The sequence below is a fragment of the Annulohypoxylon truncatum genome, assembly GCF_022578515.1.
Source record: "Annulohypoxylon truncatum strain CBS 140777 unplaced genomic scaffold F4807scaffold_14, whole genome shotgun sequence".
Taxonomy (NCBI): domain Eukaryota; kingdom Fungi; phylum Ascomycota; class Sordariomycetes; order Xylariales; family Hypoxylaceae; genus Annulohypoxylon; species Annulohypoxylon truncatum.
The window spans coordinates 502,344-524,014 of NW_025953800.1; the positions used below are offsets into that span (position 1 = coordinate 502,344).

The following is a 21,671-nucleotide window of genomic DNA, read 5'->3' on the forward strand; positions in this document are numbered from 1 at the left end:
CGATCACCTAGGTTCTTTAAGTTGGACGAACGGATTCAAGACAAGGATCCACTCCACATTTACGAGTCAATTGACCAATGGAAGCTTGTTAAATGGAAAAGAGGCTGTTTTAGTCTCAAAGCCAAGACTCACCAGTTCTCTGATATATGCATATACATATTAAGTACATAATATCCCGTATCTTACCTTACACTCAGCAATATCTACCTATTATGCAGCTAGGATACTGATATTTACATAAGCAAAATCTTCATGATCGACGACATGGCGTTTTTTATATTGCGATGATTGGACCGGTAAAGCCAGTTGCTATCTTCTTAGGTGAAGTTTCCATCCCACACGCAACATATTCCTCAGCCCCAATACTCTCATTTAAACCATCTTCTCTACATAGGTACCTACTACCTACAGAAAAGGATGTATACTATGAGTCAGAACTGTAGCCGTGACAACAACAGCAACTTGCCGAAGATTAAAATATCCGCATGGCATGGATTGGTCACAGCAGGAAGTATTCATATTGTCTTCACCATAACCTCCAGTCATTTCTTGCCTACTGCCTAGGTACTTCAGTGAGTACTAGTTAGGTACCAGCCATCCACTGAGCTACCCTCAAGATTCCTCAACGCTGGTACTTCTTATAACCTATCCCTTCAACAAGGACAAATCCCTGAAATGATTGTTTACCTCCGGGACTTTTTTATGCAGATCTTTCCAGACTTCTTGGTATGGAAGTAGGACAAGGCTTTGGTCAATATCTTATCCACGTTAATATTTACCTGTCATAGCCTCGCATTGAAATACTTCACTATGACAACTCAACGATTGATAATCGGGCAATTAAGAAGGCCACATCAAGGAAAGACGCTATATGCAACCTGAAGTGGGTTAATTATATGCCATCATACGTTTTCCTTTTCCGAGAAGTATTGGGCAAGTGATTGGCTGGCCCCTTCGCACATTAGAGCTGAATGTGATAGCTCATATGCCCATGACAGCTATTATTTGGGGGCATCATGCAGTTTACCGGCGATTTATCACACACGTGTAACTAATAAAGAGATATCAGATCTGTATATATTCTCAAAAGTGTGAATACCTTGGTACCTAGTTAACTTGTTTCTAGTCTCGGTCAGATATTACAGTTTGTTTGGATTGGATTCGGAAGTGCTACAGTTGATGCCCGAACCAACTAGGAAATAATTGGGCGCATAATTAGGACTTTAACGTTTCTTTCTATATCAATCCCTCACCCATGCATAAGTAGTCCACGCAGGGCAACTTGGCACGATTATATCCATATGATAGCAAGGTATCCAGAAGTACAGAAGCCTGTTAGGTTGTAGTTTGGCAGTAATCAACCTTCAACTGCCAGGTAGGCGAGATACAGCTGCTCCCAATGGTATTTGGATATTGTATATACCGTTGCCTAGCCACAGTACGGATGCTTGCATTTTACCGTAACCAACCCTCAAGTCTCCGTTTGCACACAAAACTATCTCTCTACAGCTTATGACTCAGGCCTTTTTTTCTCACACTTTTGTTGACCTTTTCGCCCTCCTACCTATTCACCCATCAACACGACTTCATCCATTCATCACTCCTCACTGAAGCTATTACTATCAAGCTTCTGCTTAGAAATTCCCTCCCAATTTGGGATATCAATACCGATATGGCGGCATATAGTCACAACGACTATATTAAGTCCGCCGAACAGGTCCGCTACATCGTCAATCATGTCTTCCTCCCGTCGCAGTTACCTCAGAAGGATGACTACAATGCAGGACATGAGGAAGCTCTACTATGGGCAGTAATCGAAGCTCTTCATGACTTCAAAGATCATACACAAGACTATGAATCGGATTTAATCGATTCGATTATCAACTCCTTACAACCTCTACGATTGTCCACATCCAATGAGAAGCAACTTCTCGAAGCATTTGATGCTTTTCTTATCAGAAACCGTCAGTACTATCTTTAGAAACGTACCTCTTCAATATGATAAATTTACTTATATCCATTCAGATGGCACGGTCGTGTTTCATGTCAAGGAACAGAATGCAGGCATCATGTTCACAAGATCAGACGCGTCGGTGCACGCTGAAGTCTTCGAGCTATCTGCCAATAATAGATCTGTGATGTCCACAGAGGGAAGACTACTACGGGTCTTCCCGGGGTCTTCCTCAGCTATTCCCTTGGAGACTTTCCATCTACCCGAGTTTCAAGAGTCGATAGCCCATACGCTGGACAAGATGAGCCACCAGAGAACCTATGATACTAAACCAAAGGCTCGAAAGAAGGGAAAGATGCATGATGAAGACCGAGATACCACCCACCCGAAGATGGTCACTGATTTTTTCTCCGCACTTTTATCGTATCTGGGGAGTCCAGTAGAGGTTGACAGCATCATCAAGCACACACGCGAAGAGATTTTCTGGAAAGATTGCAAGGCGCCGTGGCATAGATCAGCTTTGTGGCTGCTCATTCGTGTCGCATTGCAACTTCAGTTCTCACGGTCGGCCACGTCATACAAGTGCCCCGGACAGGCTTACAAGACGTTTATGCTGTTCTTCATGACTAAGATCTTGATGCGGGCACACGTATGCAACCTTTCAAGTGAGCTATTGTCAGCCATGAATTCAAAGCTCTCTCGTCGATGCCAGAAGGTTGCTGGGTTTGCCCCTGAGAACATTGTCGAGTCTGTGAAGTCCTCTCTGTCGGCGACTAACCAGATCCTCCAAGAGAGATGGTCTGAAATACAGAGACAGAGCCATGTTTCCCACAATATGGAGCACCTTCGAGATATGAATCTTGAAAATGATGCTCACATTTACCTTCTGGAGCTTGATAACTACATTAGGTCCATAGATCACCGAGGACAGGGTAGTGGCGCTTCACTCTTGCGACTGTCCACTCCCTTAGAATCCTATACTTCTTCTAATATCCCTTCATTCACAGCCCCATTAGACGATTCAGACATAGCATACACACTAGCAGCTATCGAGTTTTGGGTCGCCGATAGCCTCCCAAAATGGATAAGAGAGAACGAAAGGGGCTCTATGACCTGTCGTTCTTTGATGTCGCTGATCGTGGACTACTTCAAGGCAGCACTTATCCATTACCAAGGAAACCCTGAGATGACTTCCGTAATGATTCTCACTATCCTAGAGCTATGGGTTGCATCCGACAAGTCCGCGGTGCAGAATTGTGCATTGTTGGAAAAGTACAAACCAGGTGTGCCCCTGGAACTCTTGGAGAATCTAAATCTGCCGCTGAGTGAACAGATGGAGAGGCTTCAGGAGATAGAGACGTACTTACTCAGACGTGAATCCAGAGCTCCCTACACTTGCTACGATGTATTTTTGAGCTATGGTAGCGCTCGTAGCTTCTCTGTGTTGTATTTCGATCAGTCAATGCAACACCGGAATTTACTTGCCACGATCGAAAAAGATGCAAGGAGAGCGAGGGAAAAGAAGCGCCAGGAATTCCGAAATGCTCGACGCCAATTTGATGACTTAATGCAGCGTTCGAGAGCGGCTGATCACAAATACACCACGACCGAAGATCCAGTAACGGGTGAATATTCTGACCATCACTACAAATGGGATTGTTTAAAATGTGGCCTTGAACAGCAGGCATACAGCATGCAGATAAGCATACACGAATGGCCATTACCGGAAGACAAACTTGAGGCCAAGTCAACCGTTTTCGAGCTGCAGGTTCCTCCCTTCTTCGGCTACTGGCGTGACACTACAATGTTCATACTGTTCAATGTTCTCGGCTCTCGTTATCACGCCGCGAAAACGACAGACTCTAAGAACTCGCTGAGCAATCCCTTGACAAACGACTACTTTCGACCTTTCGATCAATATCAGCGGATAACTTTGCGGTCTGGGGCCAAGTCCCACACGCGCACACATCGTAGCGTGAGGGACCTATCTATCCAAAAGGAGAGTGAGATCTGCCTTGAGAATGGTCTCCATTACAAGTATTTCGACACCACGGAGGACTGCTTCGTCACCCATTTAGGGACTACGCAAACGGTCCCTGAACTATGTACGTACTCTATATCGGATAAATCGACTGACCAAATATCGCCGATCCAACAATTCATCAATCGTCCGGCATCAGAACCTCACGGTCCACCTCCAAATACGGTTTTAGCTTCACAGTCGACTTGCCCCGGTGACTTATCACTGGAAGAGTATAAGGCACTTACGTCTCTTCCCCTAGGTTCTAGCATTCAATGGCAGAATATCTTGGTGCAGCTCGCAATGCCTAGCATAGACTTCAAAAGGGAAGAGACTATGCTCGTTATCCTTCAATGTATTTTCCAGGCAGGTCCAAGAGATGGCGGCAATATACTAAGAACAGGTCATAAAGTCCTCAGCGATAATTCTTTTGCCCACGCACTACTAGGTCGTCTGCACGAGGCACTTGGAAGGGTCCAGGAAAACTGGCAATCCTTCCAAGCACTAGGTATCTTCGTCGCTCTATCTAGACGTCTGCTTTCCTTGGCACCAATGGAGGACGTTAAGCATGAGTGTCTCAGATTCCTTGCTACCACTCGGGAAGTTGCTCTAGACTGGATCCGAGTCCTCGACGAAAAGATTCAGAGTACCACCGACGACGATATCAGGAAAGACTTGCGGTACAAGACAACCAGGATAGCATTGATTTGTGCGGATACTTTTAATGTTGATGACGAACAGCTTCGTCGACTTCTGGCCTCGCCACATGATGCGTGTATTATGATACGGTGCGCTATTGTTCTCCAGGAAGGGCTATGCCACGTCACAAGAACGGCTGAAGGTATAGAATTCATCATGCGTCAACGCTGGGATCAGCTCTCGTATCGAGGTTTCAGCATTTTTTCGAATCAAATAGTCAACAACAACAACCCTGCGCTGGAAAATGCCATTAAGGAGTCTTGGCCTGTATTTCGCCCCATCAACGCGTGGCGTATCAGGAAGAGGCCCTATCATCACTGGCTCGAGATCCGTTCAGCACGCGAAGAAGGAAGTGGCTCGCTCGAGGTACACTTTAGTACATTGACAGGAGAACTCCTGATAGACGGCAGCCCTTTAAGTCGACTCCCTAAAGAATACGAGCAGCACTCTATGTATTCGACCTTGTTTGGAAGAACGGTAATAGAAGTTAGGCCTAGCTCTATTCCTGGAATGCGGTATTCTTCCAAGAAAGCGTTTAGTGGGCATCGTGTAGATTTTGGGATGAACTACCAGGACAAGAATATTCACATTCGAGCAGCAACCAACGGTCAAGTATTCGAGCTTATCCCCCGATATATCCTTCATGGCTCCTTTCCGGCAATGTTTGTGAACAACTTTGTTCATTGGTACAATAAATCCGAAGGTTACTTGGAATTCTGTGCTCAGGAACTCCCATGGGATCACTCGGAGAAAAACTGGAGATTGTTCCGTTCAGGGTATACATGGAGACTAGCGAAAGGAAACTCATTCCTTGTCAGCATTCGAAGTGCCACCGCAATGAGAATATCCAGCATACTAGGCTGCCTTGAGCCCCTCCCTTGGATTCACATCATCCTTCGCGAATACTCCCTAGATATTGAGCTCCCGAGATTGAAGCTTGGATTCTACACAAAAAAGGGAGGGACGTCCATATCTTCTCGCCAGTTTCGTGGAATGGTTGTAGACGAGGATCAATCGATTGGAACTCTTACCGGTCTTGAAACTAAGCTGGTGCTGAGAGGGCAAGATGGCGGCCTCCGACGCAAGGTTATTATCCCTAGTGGAGTCATTAGATTCTTCAGGAGTCCTCATATCCCCGAGACGCTGCAACACGTGGTAGTCCAAATTGAACATTGTTCGAATACGAGGGCTCATTCCTACGAGATTGACAACCTACTTGGCAGACTTATTAACAATAGCAGTCTGCAGAGTAGGTTGTTGATATCGTATCTTCATGCTCTCACCTCTTTCCCCTTACCAGACCAACTTACCGGGAAAACAGGGACAGAAAGTGCGCTTACTATCCTGAACTCTGCTGCTGTTCGGTCATTCAAATGCCTCACAGAAGAGGATATCGACTTATTACAACATATGGCAGCGCTCACTCCGAAGCGAGTCTACTATCCACCGGATGAGCAGGATATGCAGACTGTGCATTGGTCCTCGGATCTTGGCTTCTTAGCTCAGCATGGAAATTTTTTCGAGAGCGTGGATTCGATATACAAGCAAGCCAGAGAATCCGAATTCCTTTATCCCGAATCGCACGTCGCCTTACCTGATCTACAGGATGTCAACTACACTTTGCTACGTCGGGATCTGATTCGTTCATCAGTTTTCCGTATTGTCGGATTCGGCGCTGAGGCCCATACAGACAAATATGACGTGAAATATCAGGCTAGGGATCGCGAGAAGTACTCTTCTCAGGCTTCACAAGCCGTCGCCTTATCCAGCATGCTGTTCGAGGAAGACTTCACTCTCCGGTACGATATCAAGGGTAACGTAGGATCTGTTATATGGGATTTCATTAAAAACCATGTAAAAGGTCCTACACGTGGCCCTTCCTTTTCGTTGTCCGCTTCAGAACTACAATACGATTCTGGGTTACTTCTGAACCCCTACCCATTCATCGCCGAACAGTGGATTCCTCTTCACAGACTGTTGAGCAATCCGGGGGCTAGACCAAACAAATTTCAAATGATGTTCTGGCTTGCTGCCATTGCGTATATTAAAGATGCCGAACTGAGCATTCTTCAGATTCTAGCTTCTTTCTACGCGGCACCCGACATGGCTTTGATCGCGGGGCCAAATGTCGCAACGTTCGACTTATCCAATGGTTTCGATATCAGGACTACGAACTTGTCAGGACTTTTCGAAGATTGCTGTTTGAAATTTCACCAAGTTCCAGAATCAAACTTACCTAGGAACTATGGAGAGAACAATAGTAACTACAACAACCGACGACGACGACAGCATAACATTAAAAAGAGCGAAGCTATATCCACATTAACTTCTGCTTTGAAAGCTCAGTGGCCTTGTGGAGTCCCGGCTTATCCAGACGGCACGACCTACGCGAAACTATGTACGTATATTAATATGACCTCGGCTATGGAGCGAGCCAGAGGTAGGTTCAAACCTTGCTTCGACAATCACCTGCTCGTACTTTACTTCGAAAAGATTGGCCGGAGTATCACGCGGGAGACCAGTACGGTTGAAGTCGAGAGGGGAATCCCGTTCGCTTCGCTCCCTAGTCCCACGAAGTTTAGACTCGTCAAGAATGACGACGTACTTTCCTCTTCGGCCCCTGTGATTTTGCCGTATATGGCGAAAGATTCTCAGTATCTATCTTACAACGAAAATAACCAGACACCCCGTCTCCCTTCTCTACTATCGAGACTCGAAGAGCAAGCACAATCGGGTTATGAGAGACGTTATGTCGAAGACCTAGGAAGTAGCGTGGAGTCGCTTCAGAGTTGGAGAATGGAATATAGGTTGCCGTTGGAAGCGGAGGAGCTGGAGCCGCTTATAATTTCCCATCAAAGCGCATGCCAATCAGTAGTCGACGAAATCTATATCACCATGCGGGAATCGGTTGAAGAGAGCCTTCGGACTCGAGAGGCTTCAAGCCAACACTGGCCGAGGATATCCCCGATCTTCTTCCTAGAACGCCTCTCTTATCACTACTGGGAAACTCTCCCAGAAGGCTGGAGAATATGGATCGTTCATTATGGAGTTGCTATTTCTCACCTACAACGCGCACAGCGCCTACTGAGGGCAATCAACAATCCGTCTGCCTTAATCAAGGAACTGCGAAACCCTGGTCACATAAACTGGAAGCCAATCGACCAACCCGACTCCTTGCTTCTGGAAATCGAGAGCGATCTTATGATCAGGGAGGTCCAAGAGGACATCGCGAAGCATATGAGAAGCCCCGAAAGCGGGAAAAATTCGGTCATGCAGTTGAACATGGGCGAGGGAAAGTCATCAGTTATTGTTCCCGCGGTTGCCGCAGCTCTCGCAGATGGCGAACGACTAGTCCGAGTCATTGTTGGGAAACCACAGTCAAAGCAGATGTTCCAGATGCTTGTATCGAAGCTAGGCGGCTTGTTGAACCGACGAATCTACCACATGCCCTTCTCTCGTGCTGTAAAGGTTGAACGTGCTGAGATTGAGGCAATGACGAAGATGGTCAACTCCTGCATAGAGAATGGCGGTGTCTTTTTGGTTCAGCCAGAACACATCCTTTCCTTTAAACTCATGGGTATTGAGTGCATACTAACAGGAAGAGAGGAAATCGGACTCCCTCTGACGCAGCTTCAGGCAAGCCTTGACGATTGGACGCGTGATATTGTTGACGAAAGCGATGAGAATTTCAGTGTCAAGTTTGAGTTGGTGTATACAATGGGCACACAGCGACCGACCGAATTTTCTCCTGACAGATGGATTTGCATCCAGCAGTTGCTGGATATAGTCAGAAGTGTCATCTCGAAGGCACATTCCGAGCTCCCAGGTTCGATTGAGCTTCGCTTCCAAGCCTTCGGATGCTTTCCGTGGACTCGAATCATAAAACCAGATGCTGCAGACCAGATTCTTCGTCGTATCACGGAACGGGTTTGTGCGACGGGCTTGAATGGATTCCCCATTACAAGACAGCCTGAGCTTATACGTGGAGCTGTGTATAGATACATCACAGAGGTTGAACCCAGAGCAGATGACATCGCATTAGTCGAGGACGAGAGCCCGAATGGGTTCTGGACGGGCGCCAAAGATACATTGCTGCTGCTACGCGGCCTCATAGCCGGAGGAGTTTTAGCGTTCGCCTTCGGACACAAGCGCTGGAGGGTTGATTATGGACTTGATGGGAACAGAAACCCAAGCACCAAGCTTGCCGTGCCTTATAGAGCCAAGGATAGTCCTTCACCCCGATCCGAGTTCAGTCATCCGGATGTTGTCATTCTCCTTACGTCCTTGAGCTATTATTACGGCGGGCTCAGCGACGAGGACTTGTTCTTGACGTTCAACCATCTCTTCAAGTCTGATCAGGCTGAACTCGAGTACGGGATGTGGGCTAGGGCTGCCAACGATTTAGCTCCTGCTTTCAGACAATTGGTTGGCATTAACCTCGAAGACAGCCAATGCACAGAGCATGTGTTCAAGAATCTCCGATATGTTAAAGGGGTCATCGATTACTTCCTAGCACACATCGTTTTCGCGAAGGAGATGAAGGAATTTCCACACAAGCTCTCCGCGTCAGGTTGGGACATTGGAGAAGTCAAGGATCACCCGACAACAGGATTTAGCGGCACCAATGACTCTCGCAAGGTGCTTCCTCTTCATGTTGAGCAATTAGACCTCCCAGCCCAGAAACACACCAACGCATTGGTGCTCGAGTATCTGCTCCAACCCGAAAACTCAGTCGAGCTCATGCCACCACGACGAGAGATGGATGTGTCAGTTGCTGAAATGCTCCTAGACATCATCACTAGGATGGAACCTCCAACTAGAGTTATATTAGACGTGGGAGCTCAGATACTCGAGCTTGACAATCTAGGGGTCGCCAAAGCATGGCTGCGAAGAAATTCTCACGACGGACAAATTCAAGCGGCCGTTTACTTCGATGACCATGATGAGCTCTGTGTTATCGATCGTAGGGGACACTCTGAGCCTCTCCAGGCATCACCGTATGCGACACAGTTAGACACTTGCCTTGTCTTCTTAGACGAGGCTCATACTAGAGGCACTGATTTGAAGCTACCGAAAAATTATCGCGCAGCAGTCACTCTAGGCGCAAACCTGACGAAAGATAGACTGGTACAAGGTATGTCATATCGCTATATTCCAAAGCTAGGACCGAAAGCTGACGCACATTAGCATGCATGCGGATGAGAATGTTAGGCGAAGGACAGTCTGTGGTGTTTTGCGTACCAGAAGAGATTCGGGCCAAGATCCAAGCTCGCAAATCTGACCCTGATCCCTTCGCCCGTGAAGAAATCTCCGTCCTGGACATCTTGGCATGGACGATCGGGGAAACCTGGCAGGACATCCACCGGAGCATGGGATTGTGGGCTAACCAGGGCCGCCGCCACGAAGTGCACCTGAAGGTGTGGGAAGCAGCTCGGGCAAATAAGTCGATTGATAGGGGGTTTATATTTGAAAAGTCTCTCGCCGAAAAATATCTTGAGGATGAGTCGCAGACATTGGAACGTAGATATCGCCCTCGCAAGAAAGGTACCAATAGCCTTGGAATCCTGTCCAATGAGAACACCATGGATCCAATCTCCAAGCGCTGCAGGGAGTTCACCAACCTGAACCTCGACTCAGCAGCACTCCAAGAAGAAGAGGAGCGAGAGTTGTCGCCGGAAATCGAGCAAGAAAGGGAGGACCAGAGACCTCCCGCAGCCAAGCCGGACATACACTCGATACACCCACATGTGGAATCATTCGTAACCTCAGGTACCATCTACAGTACGTCTCAGGGGTACGGACCTGCATTCATGGCTTTGCAACGTACCACCGCTGGAGCTCTCCTCAAAGTACACAGTTTCCAACCCGGCTTGTTGGCCACGATTGATTTCGAACGAACTATTAGAAATCATCGCAAGGGTATCGACGTTTTGGATTTCTATCAACGCAGTGTCCAGTGGATTTTGACGAGTGGTCGTCCTAACGACAAATTTGTCAAGCATATGATGGTCATCAGTCCGTACGAAGCACAGATGCTTCTTCCCAAGATCCAGGCATCCAACGCCGTTGCACTGCACTTGTACGCGCCACGGTCAAGTTTAGGATACCGCCCGCTAGACAAACTGGACTTGTACACGGTCCCTGAACGGCTGAGCCAGCGTCAGATACCGCAGCGGCTCATCACGCAACTCAATTTGTTTGCGGGGCAGCTCTACTTCGACTCGTTCGAGCAGTATGTGGACGCGTGCAAGTTTATGGGTATCAGCTATGACACGCCTGGCGAGGGAGAGGAGATCGCAGCGGATGGATTCATACTCCGCGATGCGTTTGGAATAGTTGGCGGTGAGTCGGGTTTGCAGCGTAGCCCAGTTAAGTTCTTCAAGGTGCTTCACACCAAGATCCGACGCAACTGCGAAAGCATTAGCAAGACACACATGGGCAAATTGCTGGATAACCAGCTGCTTCGGCCGGAGGATTTCGAGAACGATGGATGATTGAGAAATTGAGGCCAAAATGGCAATTGAGATTGAAATTGAGACTAAAAGTGGGACCTTAAGACAGATTCGCCAAGTTCGGCAGAGGGACTAAAGACTTGTACAGTAATTGTAGTTTATTCTGAGAGATTGTTGCCGATACCGTATTGATTCATGCTAATTCGTGACATAATAGTCCCCCTTTTCTAGAGAGTTCAACTACAAGTGCCCAGTTAACTGAATTGGTGTTAATTACGAAGTAACCAATTGAATTGGACGACCAGAAGACGTGAGACGGAAATGGATCACAACTCTCTTCTGTGTGCCGAAATTCGAGTATCGTAAGTAAATATTTTCAATAATGACCAAGTAAGGGATATATCTAAGAAATTCGCATGTCACATCAGCCAGTTACAGAACACCCGTCCGAAAACCAAACCCAGAACGCACCACTCATCCATGCAACCCAAAGCTACCTTTTTCAGCGCCGACCCAATCTATGAACTTATCATAACCGCACCAATTTAGCTAGAGAGAGTCAACTTCTTTACTCTATCCTTCAAAGTCTCCTGGGGCCACGCCCAATTACTCAGGAATTCGGGGTCAACACCATGCTCAAACGAATAGTTAGAAGCAGCGACCTGCTGGCTCTTAAGCGCATCCCGAGCTGTTGCGCCACGATTGCCTAGTTGCGGCATGCGGTCGATGGCGTCCATGGCCAGACTGAATCGGTCGGTCTGGTTGCGGATGGCAAGTTCCAAAGGCGTGTCGATGTTACCTTTCTCCTTGTAACCTCTGACGTGAATGTTCTGGTTACCCGGTCGCTTGTAAGTCAAGCGGTGGACGAGCCATGGGTAGGAGTGGAAGTTAAAGATGATGGGTTTGTTAGCAGTAAATAGGGCGACCCAATCCTTATCAGTAAGTCCGTGGGGGTGGTCTGTGTGATGGATCAACTTGAACAGATCGACGACGTTGACGCAACGGATCTTCAGATCGGGGAAGTGCTGCAGCAGGAGATCGATAGCGGCTAATGACTCGCTAGTGGAGACATCACCGCAGCTAGCCATGATGACATCGGGCTCTTCACCTGCGTCTGTGGAGAACTGGGGCCAGATGCCAATACCTTTCGTGCAGTGCTCAACAGCTTGTGCCATGGTGAGGTATTGGATATGGGGCTGCTTGTCTGCGACGACGACGTTCACGTAGTTCTGTGATCGGAAACAGTGGTCCATGACTGAAAGTAGACAGTTTCCATCAGGCGGGAGGTAGATACGGACGACTTCCGGACTCTTGTTGCAAACAACATCAAGGAAGCCAGGATCTTGGTGCGTAAAGCCGTTGTGGTCTTGTCTCCAGACGACGGCAGTCAAGAGGATGTTGAGTGAGGGAACTTTGGCACGCCACTCAACCTCCAGACACTTTTCAATCCATTTGCAGTGCTATACAACAGGTTAGTATATGCTTTTTAAGTGAGGTTAGGGTGTCGATAAACGTACCTGGTTGACCATGGAGTCAATGACGTGGATGAAAGGTTCGTAGCTGTTAAGCATACCATGCCTGCCACTTAGGACGTAACCTTCTAACCAACCCTCACAAGTGTGCTCGGACAAGATCTCCATAACTCTTCCGAAAGGTGAAAGGTTGCCACCGTCCTCATCTTCTTCGAAGTATTCGCCCATCCATACCTTCTTGCCGGCTTCGTAGACGGCGGCGAGTTTATTAGACTCGGTCTCATCGGGGCCCATAAGACGGAACGAATTGGGGTTGTTCTTGATGATATCACGTAGGAACTTAGCGAAGTTGGCCATGCTGCCCTCAACTGTAGCGCCAGCCTGTTCCACCTTAATTTCGTAGTCTTTAAAGTTCGGCATCTTGAGAGGCACGGAAAGTAGACCACCGTTGGCTATGGGGTTTGCGCTCATACGTCTATTGCCCGTGGGGCAAAGAGCCTTCAATTCGGCCGAGATTTTACCTTCTTTGCCGAAGAGGCGCTCGGGTTCGTATCCGCGCATCCATTCCTCAAGCGTCTTAAGGTCAGCGGGGTTTGTGGTGGTACCAGTGATTGGTACTTGATGAGAACGCCAGAAGCCTCCGAGATAGTGGCCATTGACCTTGCGAGGAGCGGTCCAACCCTTCGGTGTGCGTAGGACGATCATAGGCCACCGTGGACGGAAGGGCTTGCCAGAATCACGAGCCTCTTTCTGATACTTGCGGATTTCTAGAACACAATGTTCAAGAGTAGCGGCCATTGCCTGGTGCATGGTCTCGAGCTCTTCGCCCTCAACGAAGTACGGCTGCCAGCCATAACCAATAAAGAGCTGTTCAAGCTCCTTGTGCGAGATACGAGCGAGCACGGTGGGATTGTTGATCTTGTAACCGTTAAGGTGTAAAACGGGAAGAACTGCACCATCGCAGATGGGGTTCAGGAATTTAGTGCTGTGCCAGGCCGTAGCTAACGGGCCGGTCTCGGCTTCGCCATCACCGACCATGGTAAGGGTGATTAGATCCGGATTATCGAAAACGGTACCGAAGGCATGCGAGATGGAGTAACCAAGTTCTCCACCTTCATGCAGACTACCGGGGGTCTCGGGGGTTGCGTGTGAACCGACACCTCCTGGGAAGCTAAACTGCTTGAAGAAGACCTGCATGCCCTCCGGGTCCTCAGACTTCTGAGGGTAGACTTCGGAATAGGTACCCTCAAGATAAGCCTGAGAGATGACGGCGGGGGCACCATGACCTGGACCGGAGACGAAGATAGCGTCAAGGTCATACTTCTTGATCAATCTGTTGAAGTGCATATAGGTGAATATCTGACCGGGAGCAGATCCGAAGTGGCCCAGTTGCCGCTTTTTTATGTGTTCAACTTTCAAGGGTTCTCTTAGAAGAGGGTTCTCCTTGAGATAGATCATACCAAGACTGAGGTATAGACTAGCCTTGAAGAAATCGGTGTACTTCTCGATTTCCTCCTTGGATAGGGGCTCGCCCTGTATAGTCGAGCGAGCCTTGCCGAATGGCCGGATCAGTTCGATCTCGGCTTGACGAGTATCTGCCATTTTGGATTTTGGTAGGGGCGCTCCGACTGGACGTTACTTGTCGGAATTGCCAATTAAAAGGGTGAAACGATTTCAAGCTTGAGACTCTAGGAAGTCTGGAAGTAGCTCAAGCTATGTATAAGATTGAAGTTTGTTGTGATGATGGTTTATTAGAATAAGGGGGCAGAAAAGAGTTGACGATGGTGGTACTTATAAGACACGCCCCAGAGACACTTACGTAGTATACGGTAGGAGAGGGAATAAATGGATTACGACTCTAGGGTGGCAGTTGGGTTCAGCTTGGGATTCTAGGGTCTAGCCATCGCACGTCCAATTCGTCTCATGTGAGTGACTCTGCCTAGACGAGTGCATGTGGTTGTTATCATTGGACCCGGCGGAATGCGATATTGTGGAGGGGCATTGGGGGGATATTGTGATATTGTGGAGGAAGAAAGCTCGTTGCGAATACTCAACCGGCCCAAGACGGCGGATATGCAGCCGAGAATTGAACCAGAATAACGTGCAACTATGACATTATAGCGTGGTCATAACCTGATACATAACAGTTACCTGACGTTCCGCAGCGGTTCAACGCGAAGAGCATAGCCCTGGAGGTAGTGAAAGTCTAGTAGTTACACAGATTCGCATCCGGAGGACGGCATCTTAGTGAACCTTGCTGACGGTTAGTGGAGGATTTGATGGAATGGAACCACTGAGTGGGCTGATTTTCCACCCCAAGCAGTACGTAGGTACGCTTCAAGATACGCCAACTTTACGTCATGGATTATTTATCCTTTCTTTCTCTAGGGCGCCGACAACTCCGAGCAATCGAACTTCGAGACTTCCTCGTTTATGCAATTCGTTCTTATCGATTACCAGGTTGGTAGGCTTTGGACCCAGTCGTCTTCCTTTGTCTCCATTTTTCTCTTTTTCAAACCCCATTTCGGTGCAGCTTCGTTCATTGCAACCAACCATATCGTTACATCAACACATACCCCAGCTGTAACCCTACTGCACCGAATCCCTTCAGCTGGAATCCAGATTGCTACAGGCCCTACGCATCCTAATCCTACAATACCGATCTCTTCGATCTAGATTCCCATCCTTACCAGGTATAGGACGGAATCGGGAACACACGTGGTCTCGATATCTATTCTCCTGCGAGTATGAGTCGACTTCACATGATCTGGCCAGCAATACCACTTAAGTCAGGCTTAAAGCCAAGTCGGATTGTCACTTATGAATGGGCATCTTCTCATTCGAACCCCGGCTGTAGGAGATGTGCGAATGTTGCGTCTAGATCGACTTTGCATTCTTGAAAGAACAGAAGAACATTTTCTTCTATTCAGCATCGTCGATGGTTGCGGCCCGATTAATTGCAGTCTTAGTGTCCCAATGTAGGCAAGCATTGAGACGAAAAGCGTATACGAATGATCCAACATACGATTAAAGGGAGACCGATTTGAGCCTCGGTTCCATTTCTGTATGGCTTCTTGCCTCGGGGAACGAACACCGCTAGTTTTGGTAAAATCCCAACTATTCCCGTGGACAATTCAATTTTCGTCTCTTTTTCAAAATAGCATCATTAATGTCTATCATTTGGAGACTCACATTTCCTCGCCATCTTTTCAAAACTTGGTGCTTACTTCTAGTTCCTAATCGCGAAAGAGTCAAGCTACGTTACCTACCTACCTAGGTAAGTCCCTACGCATCGCGATAAGACCTGATTACCTTAACCGCTGCAGGGCATTTTACCAGGCTTGGAGCGGCTGCGAGATCGAGGATCGGTCCAGAAGGTCCGGACGAATGGCATGAAGGGTTCTAATGTTGGCAGATGTGAGAAAACACCCCTTGTTGGAATTGGCGTTTTAGTGTTGGGCTGACGGCCGGTGCCGCCGTGCTGATTCCTACAATTTATTAGTCCTGCGTTAACCACCGAAGAGCGACAAGTGAAAGCCGAAGAGTGACGAGAAACGGGTGACCCTGCACGAATAAGAACTTATCTTCCTCTTGCAATGCTTCCTCTACCATACTACAAACTTCCAGTTCATCAAATTATCGGTTTCGAACGCGCAGCAAGTTGACTCATGTCTCGACTACTTTTGCGAATGAATTCTAGTGCGAATTGGATAATAACCTTGGATTCGCACGGTCCCAAGTACACGAATTGAGCAGGGAGACGAATCAGCTACAGCCAGTTAGTTGATTTGTCGAAACAAACCCACACCCAGTGGATAGAAAATGAGGGGGATTTGACATTGACAAGATATCATTTGCGAGATATCATAGAGATCAGATAAATATCATTCAGCCGAGGTAAGTGGACCTAACTTTGGGGAATGCTCAATTTTTTGAGGCAAGAAACGCCGCTAGCACGCATAGAGCTTATTACAAGAGAATTCGGTGAATTCCCTCAAATCCTATGTGCTTTGAATCCGATAGCAGCTAAAGGGAGAAGAGCGACGGCTTCAACATTTCTCGGTTCTACGGTGTTACGCAAAAATCCACGGTGTTGATATTACCGCGAAAATTAGTCATTATATGCATTTACGAGTCGACATATTTTTGATATCAAGGTAGGTGATTCGAGCCACCTAAGGGTTCACGTGGAATTTTTCAACGCAATACTGCCTCCGGAAACTAGAACACTTTGGGATTAATCGTGGTCTTCATTCAAATTGACATTTAAAACATGAAACTACCTACATTTTCCTAATCTTACGTTGGACGATGTTGTAGTTTAAAATAGGGGCAAGGGTGGGTAAATAATATTTTGGCAATCAGGAGGCGGCACAAATAGTAAATTGGACCTACCTTTACTCTATAGTAGAAACTATTATAATTTTCGGTACTTCGTCACCTTGCGCGAGTCTCGCGGATTCTCGGTTACGTAGTGCTCAAGTTGGATGCGATTTTCAAACTTCTATTAGTTGAAATTTCTTCGTTGGAGGTTATTTGATATCTGACATCTCGTCATAACCAAGGACTATCCTCGAGACTCTGGCAGAGAACAGAATCGTATCGCAAAATTCTATTCTTTAGGATCCTGCCGTCATGGGCGATGGTTTTATGGACTTATTCATGAGTGTCACGGACCCCTATTCTACAATATGTCCCCTACAAAAGGCGTAAATGACTCCGATGGTGAGTCAAGAAAATATTAATAATAAATCTCCCAGAATATAATTAAGATCTTACGGCAATATCCACTACAAGTAGTATAGATATCTACCTAGTTAGTAAACTAGGTACCTAGATAAGTACCACGAGGTAGACAGTCTTATATTAAGGGTGAACCACATTGTATAAATGCTGGACTAGGCACATACGGAGTAACTAGGTAGGTATAAAGAGGGAAAAATACCTCTTTTGTTAATCCTTTAAATGAGCACCAGCCTGAACAAGTACAGGTTCTTCTCCAGATGAACTTTCTTCCCCTTCTCTTCCCGCATCATCAATATTGTGTTTCTTTAAACTATGGAGAATTCGTTAGTGACATAGCATTGAAAAGATGATAAAAGCAGATAACTTACTCTCTACGGTATAATAATAATGAGGTGATAAATCCAGCCCATAATAAAACTTGGAAGACCAACGCGACTGGCCATCCAATCCTCCATCTAGGAGCGCCGTTGGGACCGGCAGTAGGAAATAATAGGAGAGGTACCCAGATATTGAAGGAGTAGCCGAAAGTCATCATAGAGCCCATGATAAGAGCTCGCTCTTCTGAATCCCCCTTGACGATTGTGTTTACTGTGGAGTAGAGAATAGGACTCAGACATCCAGACACTCCGAAGATGTACCACGCGACAAATCTAATCTTCTAGTTAGTACAAATAGTAGGAGTGAGGGAGTCCGTAGCGTTTTGACGGCACATACTTCAAAGCTTTTGGAATATTCCATACAATCATGCATATCGCTGAGAAAACCATGCCTCCCGTGGCCCCCGTATAGATAGTCCAGGACGGGTAGATAGTTGCTAAAGTTGTCCCAAGCCACGACGCCAAGATATTAATTGCGTAAGTAACTGTCGGTAGCTGGTTGATCTGAACGACAGAAAAGCCCTCCGCTTTCAACCAAAGATTCATGTATGAGACCGGATACGAGCTGATAATCATGCAACTACATCATCCGGATGAAAATCAGTCACTATCCCAATAATTGAGGTAGAACATTAATGATTGGTCACTTACATATAACAAAACACGAATATCCAGATATGCCAACGTGCAAGGGCTCGCTTGAAGACGTCGAGGTTCAGCGGTCCAGGCTTGCGAATCTTAGCCCGAGCCAGTCTTGCCCTCGCGAGGGCGATATCGTCAGAAGTGAAGTAGAACGGCTTTGGCGAATCTGGGACACCGGGGAATACTATGAAACCGAGTAAGGCGACTGGAAGAGTGAATATGCCGTCGATAATGAAGAGCCACCTCCATCCTTCCATACCCCCGACCCCCGATAAGTTGGTATAAGCGGCAGATTGAAGGTAGCCGCTAATCATGGATCCTAAGGGGTTACATATGAACCAAGTTCCAGCTCGCTTGAAGAGCTCTGGCCCACTATACCAAGAGCCTGTTTGTTCTGTTAGCCATAAATCCCGGAAGGTAAAGAAGATCTGGTTAGCAAACCTAGGATGAAATGTGTCCCAGCAAAGACCGGGGCTTCAAACATGCCAACAAGGAACCGCAATGCGTAAAGTTGTTGGACATTCGTAACTCGACTTTGAGCGAAGGTACAAAGTCCCCAAAGAACCTCGAGTGTCGGCAATAACCAGCGAGCCCTATAATAAACTTAGTTTTGGCCACTCGTTGTAACGAAAGTCCCATTTTCTCAGGACGATTAGGTACGTACAGTCGAGGTCGCGACATAAGAAGCAACCCGGGAACTTGGAATACTACATAAGCTACGAAGTAGCATACGTTAAAGTAATTAAGTTCATTTCCGTATAGGCCTAATTCTTCCTTGAGACCACTAACATATGCATTGCTGATGTTTGTTTGGTCTTTGGAGTAGTGTCTATCGGTTAGTTCTATGAATACACCGCTGGTCGGAAAAGGGGTAGGCGACGAACCTAAATATTTTACGAAAACTTTCTTCTGTCAGAATTAACATATTCTTAGGTTAAAGGTTTAGTAGACTAACAGCATAAACAAGCGAAGACAAGAATTGATAAATCAAGTTTGAATAGAAGCCTATGATCTGTTAGTATTCATGCATGAATGAGTGCTTCGATAGGTACTAGGTATTTCTTCTACAAGAGGGTTGGCTTACTTTCTCTCGGTTGCAGGATAGCTCGATGGATACCAATTGAATATCTCCTTGAAAAGGCCTAATAATGAACTTCCTGGCCTCTGCTTGACATCGGCCATGGCGACGGGAATCTTGAAGGCGTCGTCAGAAGTTGGGCAATAAGAAAACCGCCTCCCTTGAATAACACTGGCAGACTAGAACATGTACTACTATTGAAGCATAATTCTTATATCAAATATATTTAGCCCCTTTTAACGCGCGACTTTCAGTTATTTCAGCTGACGTGCTCATAGTACCCATATAACGCAAAGGTATTAACAATCTTTCCTAGCATAATAACTAGGTAGCTATCGGCTAAGAAACTAAATAGCATCTCATTAATTCGTGGCTTTACCCTGGTTCATCGAATTCAACTAAGCAATGGCATCGTCGTGTTGCATTGCTCGGGTTGAGGGACCCGATGCGCGATGATGTGCGATGGCGTGCTCTCCGTAATTAGGGGTAAGTGGAGGTCGTAGGCGTAGTCGGAGTCCATAACAGACCTTCATATTACCACGCGGACGCGTCGCCCGTCACGTCCCCTCATACATCATATCCACCCCGAGTTGCGTCATAGTATCTCTTCTTTCTATTGGTAGGTATCGCGGAGTATAGTCTATCGATAGAACGTAACCCCCACCAACATTCGGATATGGATAGCTTCTATCCAGAGAGATTAGGATGATAGAAGCCGAAGCATAAGAGATATGAATAAGAAATATTAGATCTCTCCGTGTCGAAACGAGAGTGACTTAAGTAGAATAAATATAAGGTCCCCGGTAGCTCAGACCCTCACCAATTTCCTTGGCCTCCAAAGTCGGGATTACTTAGCCATATTAAGAAACAACAACGAATAACATCGTCTAAAATGTCAGCACAAACTATCGAACGTTACGAGCAGGTACCTGTTACCAAGGAAGACCGTAAGCTTCATCTGCTACATATAGTGGATAGATTCAATTTTTAATGCTTTCTAGTCGACTGGGCCGAACTCATCACTCTTGACTTAAGTTTATATGAGCAACCGGGGGGCAAGGAAGAATTGGTGAGGCAGCTTGATCATGCAGTTCGAAATGTTGGTATGTTGGTTCTAACACATTACCTCACTCTACACACCCTCTAACGTAATCAACGTAGGCTTCTTCTACGTCAAGAACTTCAACATTTCGCAGGAGGAAGTTGACAGGCAGTTCGCTCTTGGGCGAGAGTTCTATGCCCTTCCCTTAGAGGAGAAGCTCAAGTACCACAACCAGGCAGACCTAGAGAACGGCGAGTACAATGGCTACAGACCAGCAGGCCACCGAGTGTAAGCGTAACAATTCGGAAATTCATCTCACCTTACTGACACAACACGTCTAGTCTCGGAAATGGCATTAGGGACAATGTCCAAGTGTACAATATCCCGAAATTCGATGGCTTCCACGCGCGCAAGCAGCCGGCCATCCTACAAGACAACATCAAGGAGATCGAAGCTTTCTCCAGGGTCCGTACCAACATACACACCCCATTTCCCCGCTTCAGACTAACAAACATGGCAGAAATGCCACTCCGAAGTAGTCGTCAAGCTCCTGCGCCTCTTCGCCATCCTGCTCGAGCTGCCGGACGAGGACCAGCTCGTGCGCGACCACGTGTACGACGCGCGCGGCGAGGACCACCTGCGGTACATGCACTACGCGGCGCGCAGCCCCGAGGAGAACAAGCTGGTCGGCGACCTGTACGGGGTCGGGCACACGGACCTAGGCACCGTGACCCTGCTCTTCCGACAACCCGTATGCGCGCTGCAGATCCTGAACGCGCAGGGCCAGTGGAAGTGGGTCAAGCCGCAAGACGGCACCATCACGATCAACACGTGCGACGCGCTGACCGCCCTAACGGGGGGGCTCATCAAGTCCAGCGTGCACCGCGTGCACGCGCCGCCCGCGGACCAGGCGCACGTCGACCGTCTGGGTGTGCTGTACTTCGCGAGGCCGAATAATCATGTGGTATTGGACCCGATCAAGAACAGTCCGCTGCTGAACCGGCTGGGATTGACGACGAACGTGTTCACGGAGCTGGGCCAGCATCTGACGACGGAGCAGTGGGTCAAGGCGCGGCAGACGCAGCAGCAGCGGCCGCGCGTCGAGGCGAAGATCTCGGACGATGGGAAGTATACTTACGAGAAGAAGGATTTGGAGATCTTGCCTGGGCTGCATGCTGCTATTCATAATTGA

General features: G+C 47.4%; 4 protein-coding genes across 4 annotated transcripts; 2 read left to right on the forward strand and 2 right to left on the reverse strand.

Annotated features, from left to right (window-relative positions):
• The first annotated feature begins 1,568 nt into the window (after nt 1-1,568).
• Nucleotides 1,569-11,394, forward strand: F4807DRAFT_72953 (uncharacterized protein). The gene is made up of 3 exons (XM_048003407.1): nt 1,569-1,964; nt 2,026-9,804; nt 9,858-11,394. Exons 1-3 carry the CDS (start codon nt 1,673-1,675, stop codon nt 11,162-11,164), a joined length of 9,378 nt encoding a protein of 3,125 aa, XP_047854717.1. The 5' UTR covers nt 1,569-1,672; the 3' UTR covers nt 11,165-11,394.
• Nucleotides 11,308-14,794, reverse strand: F4807DRAFT_424238 (D-xylulose 5-phosphate/D-fructose 6-phosphate phosphoketolase; the record flags this gene model as incomplete). Its single annotated transcript, XM_047997853.1, has 2 exons — nt 12,640-14,794; nt 11,308-12,582 (listed from the first exon to the last, which is right to left on the reverse strand). Coding segments are annotated over exons 1-2 (2,468 nt in total), but the record flags the coding sequence as incomplete, so codon positions are not given.
• Nucleotides 14,795-17,547: 2,753 nt separating this feature from the next.
• F4807DRAFT_460029 (major facilitator superfamily domain-containing protein) lies at nt 17,548-19,541 on the reverse strand (the record flags this gene model as incomplete). Its single annotated transcript, XM_048001459.1, has 8 exons — nt 17,548-17,650; nt 17,709-17,990; nt 18,055-18,297; nt 18,369-18,744; nt 18,801-18,952; nt 19,024-19,261; nt 19,315-19,364; nt 19,444-19,541. 8 exons carry the CDS (start codon nt 19,539-19,541, stop codon nt 17,548-17,550), a joined length of 1,542 nt encoding a protein of 513 aa, XP_047854719.1.
• Nucleotides 19,542-20,329: 788 nt separating this feature from the next.
• F4807DRAFT_467319 (uncharacterized protein) lies at nt 20,330-21,671 on the forward strand (the record flags this gene model as incomplete). Its single annotated transcript, XM_048002477.1, has 5 exons — nt 20,330-20,384; nt 20,439-20,540; nt 20,599-20,767; nt 20,821-20,944; nt 21,000-21,671. The coding sequence occupies 5 exons, from the start codon at nt 20,330-20,332 to the stop codon at nt 21,669-21,671; spliced, it is 1,122 nt and encodes a 373-aa protein (XP_047854720.1).

Bases quoted from the DNA above. Each gene is read 5' to 3' on its own strand.
- F4807DRAFT_72953 (XM_048003407.1), top strand. From the start codon at position 1,673: ATGGCGGCATATAGTCACAACGACTATATTAAGTCCGCCGAACAGGTC. The intron at 1,965-2,025 runs GTCAGTACTATC...ATATCCATTCAG, and splicing joins TGCTTTTCTTATCAGAAACC to ATGGCACGGTCGTGTTTCAT. The intron at 9,805-9,857 runs GTATGTCATATC...GACGCACATTAG, and splicing joins GAAAGATAGACTGGTACAAG to CATGCATGCGGATGAGAATG.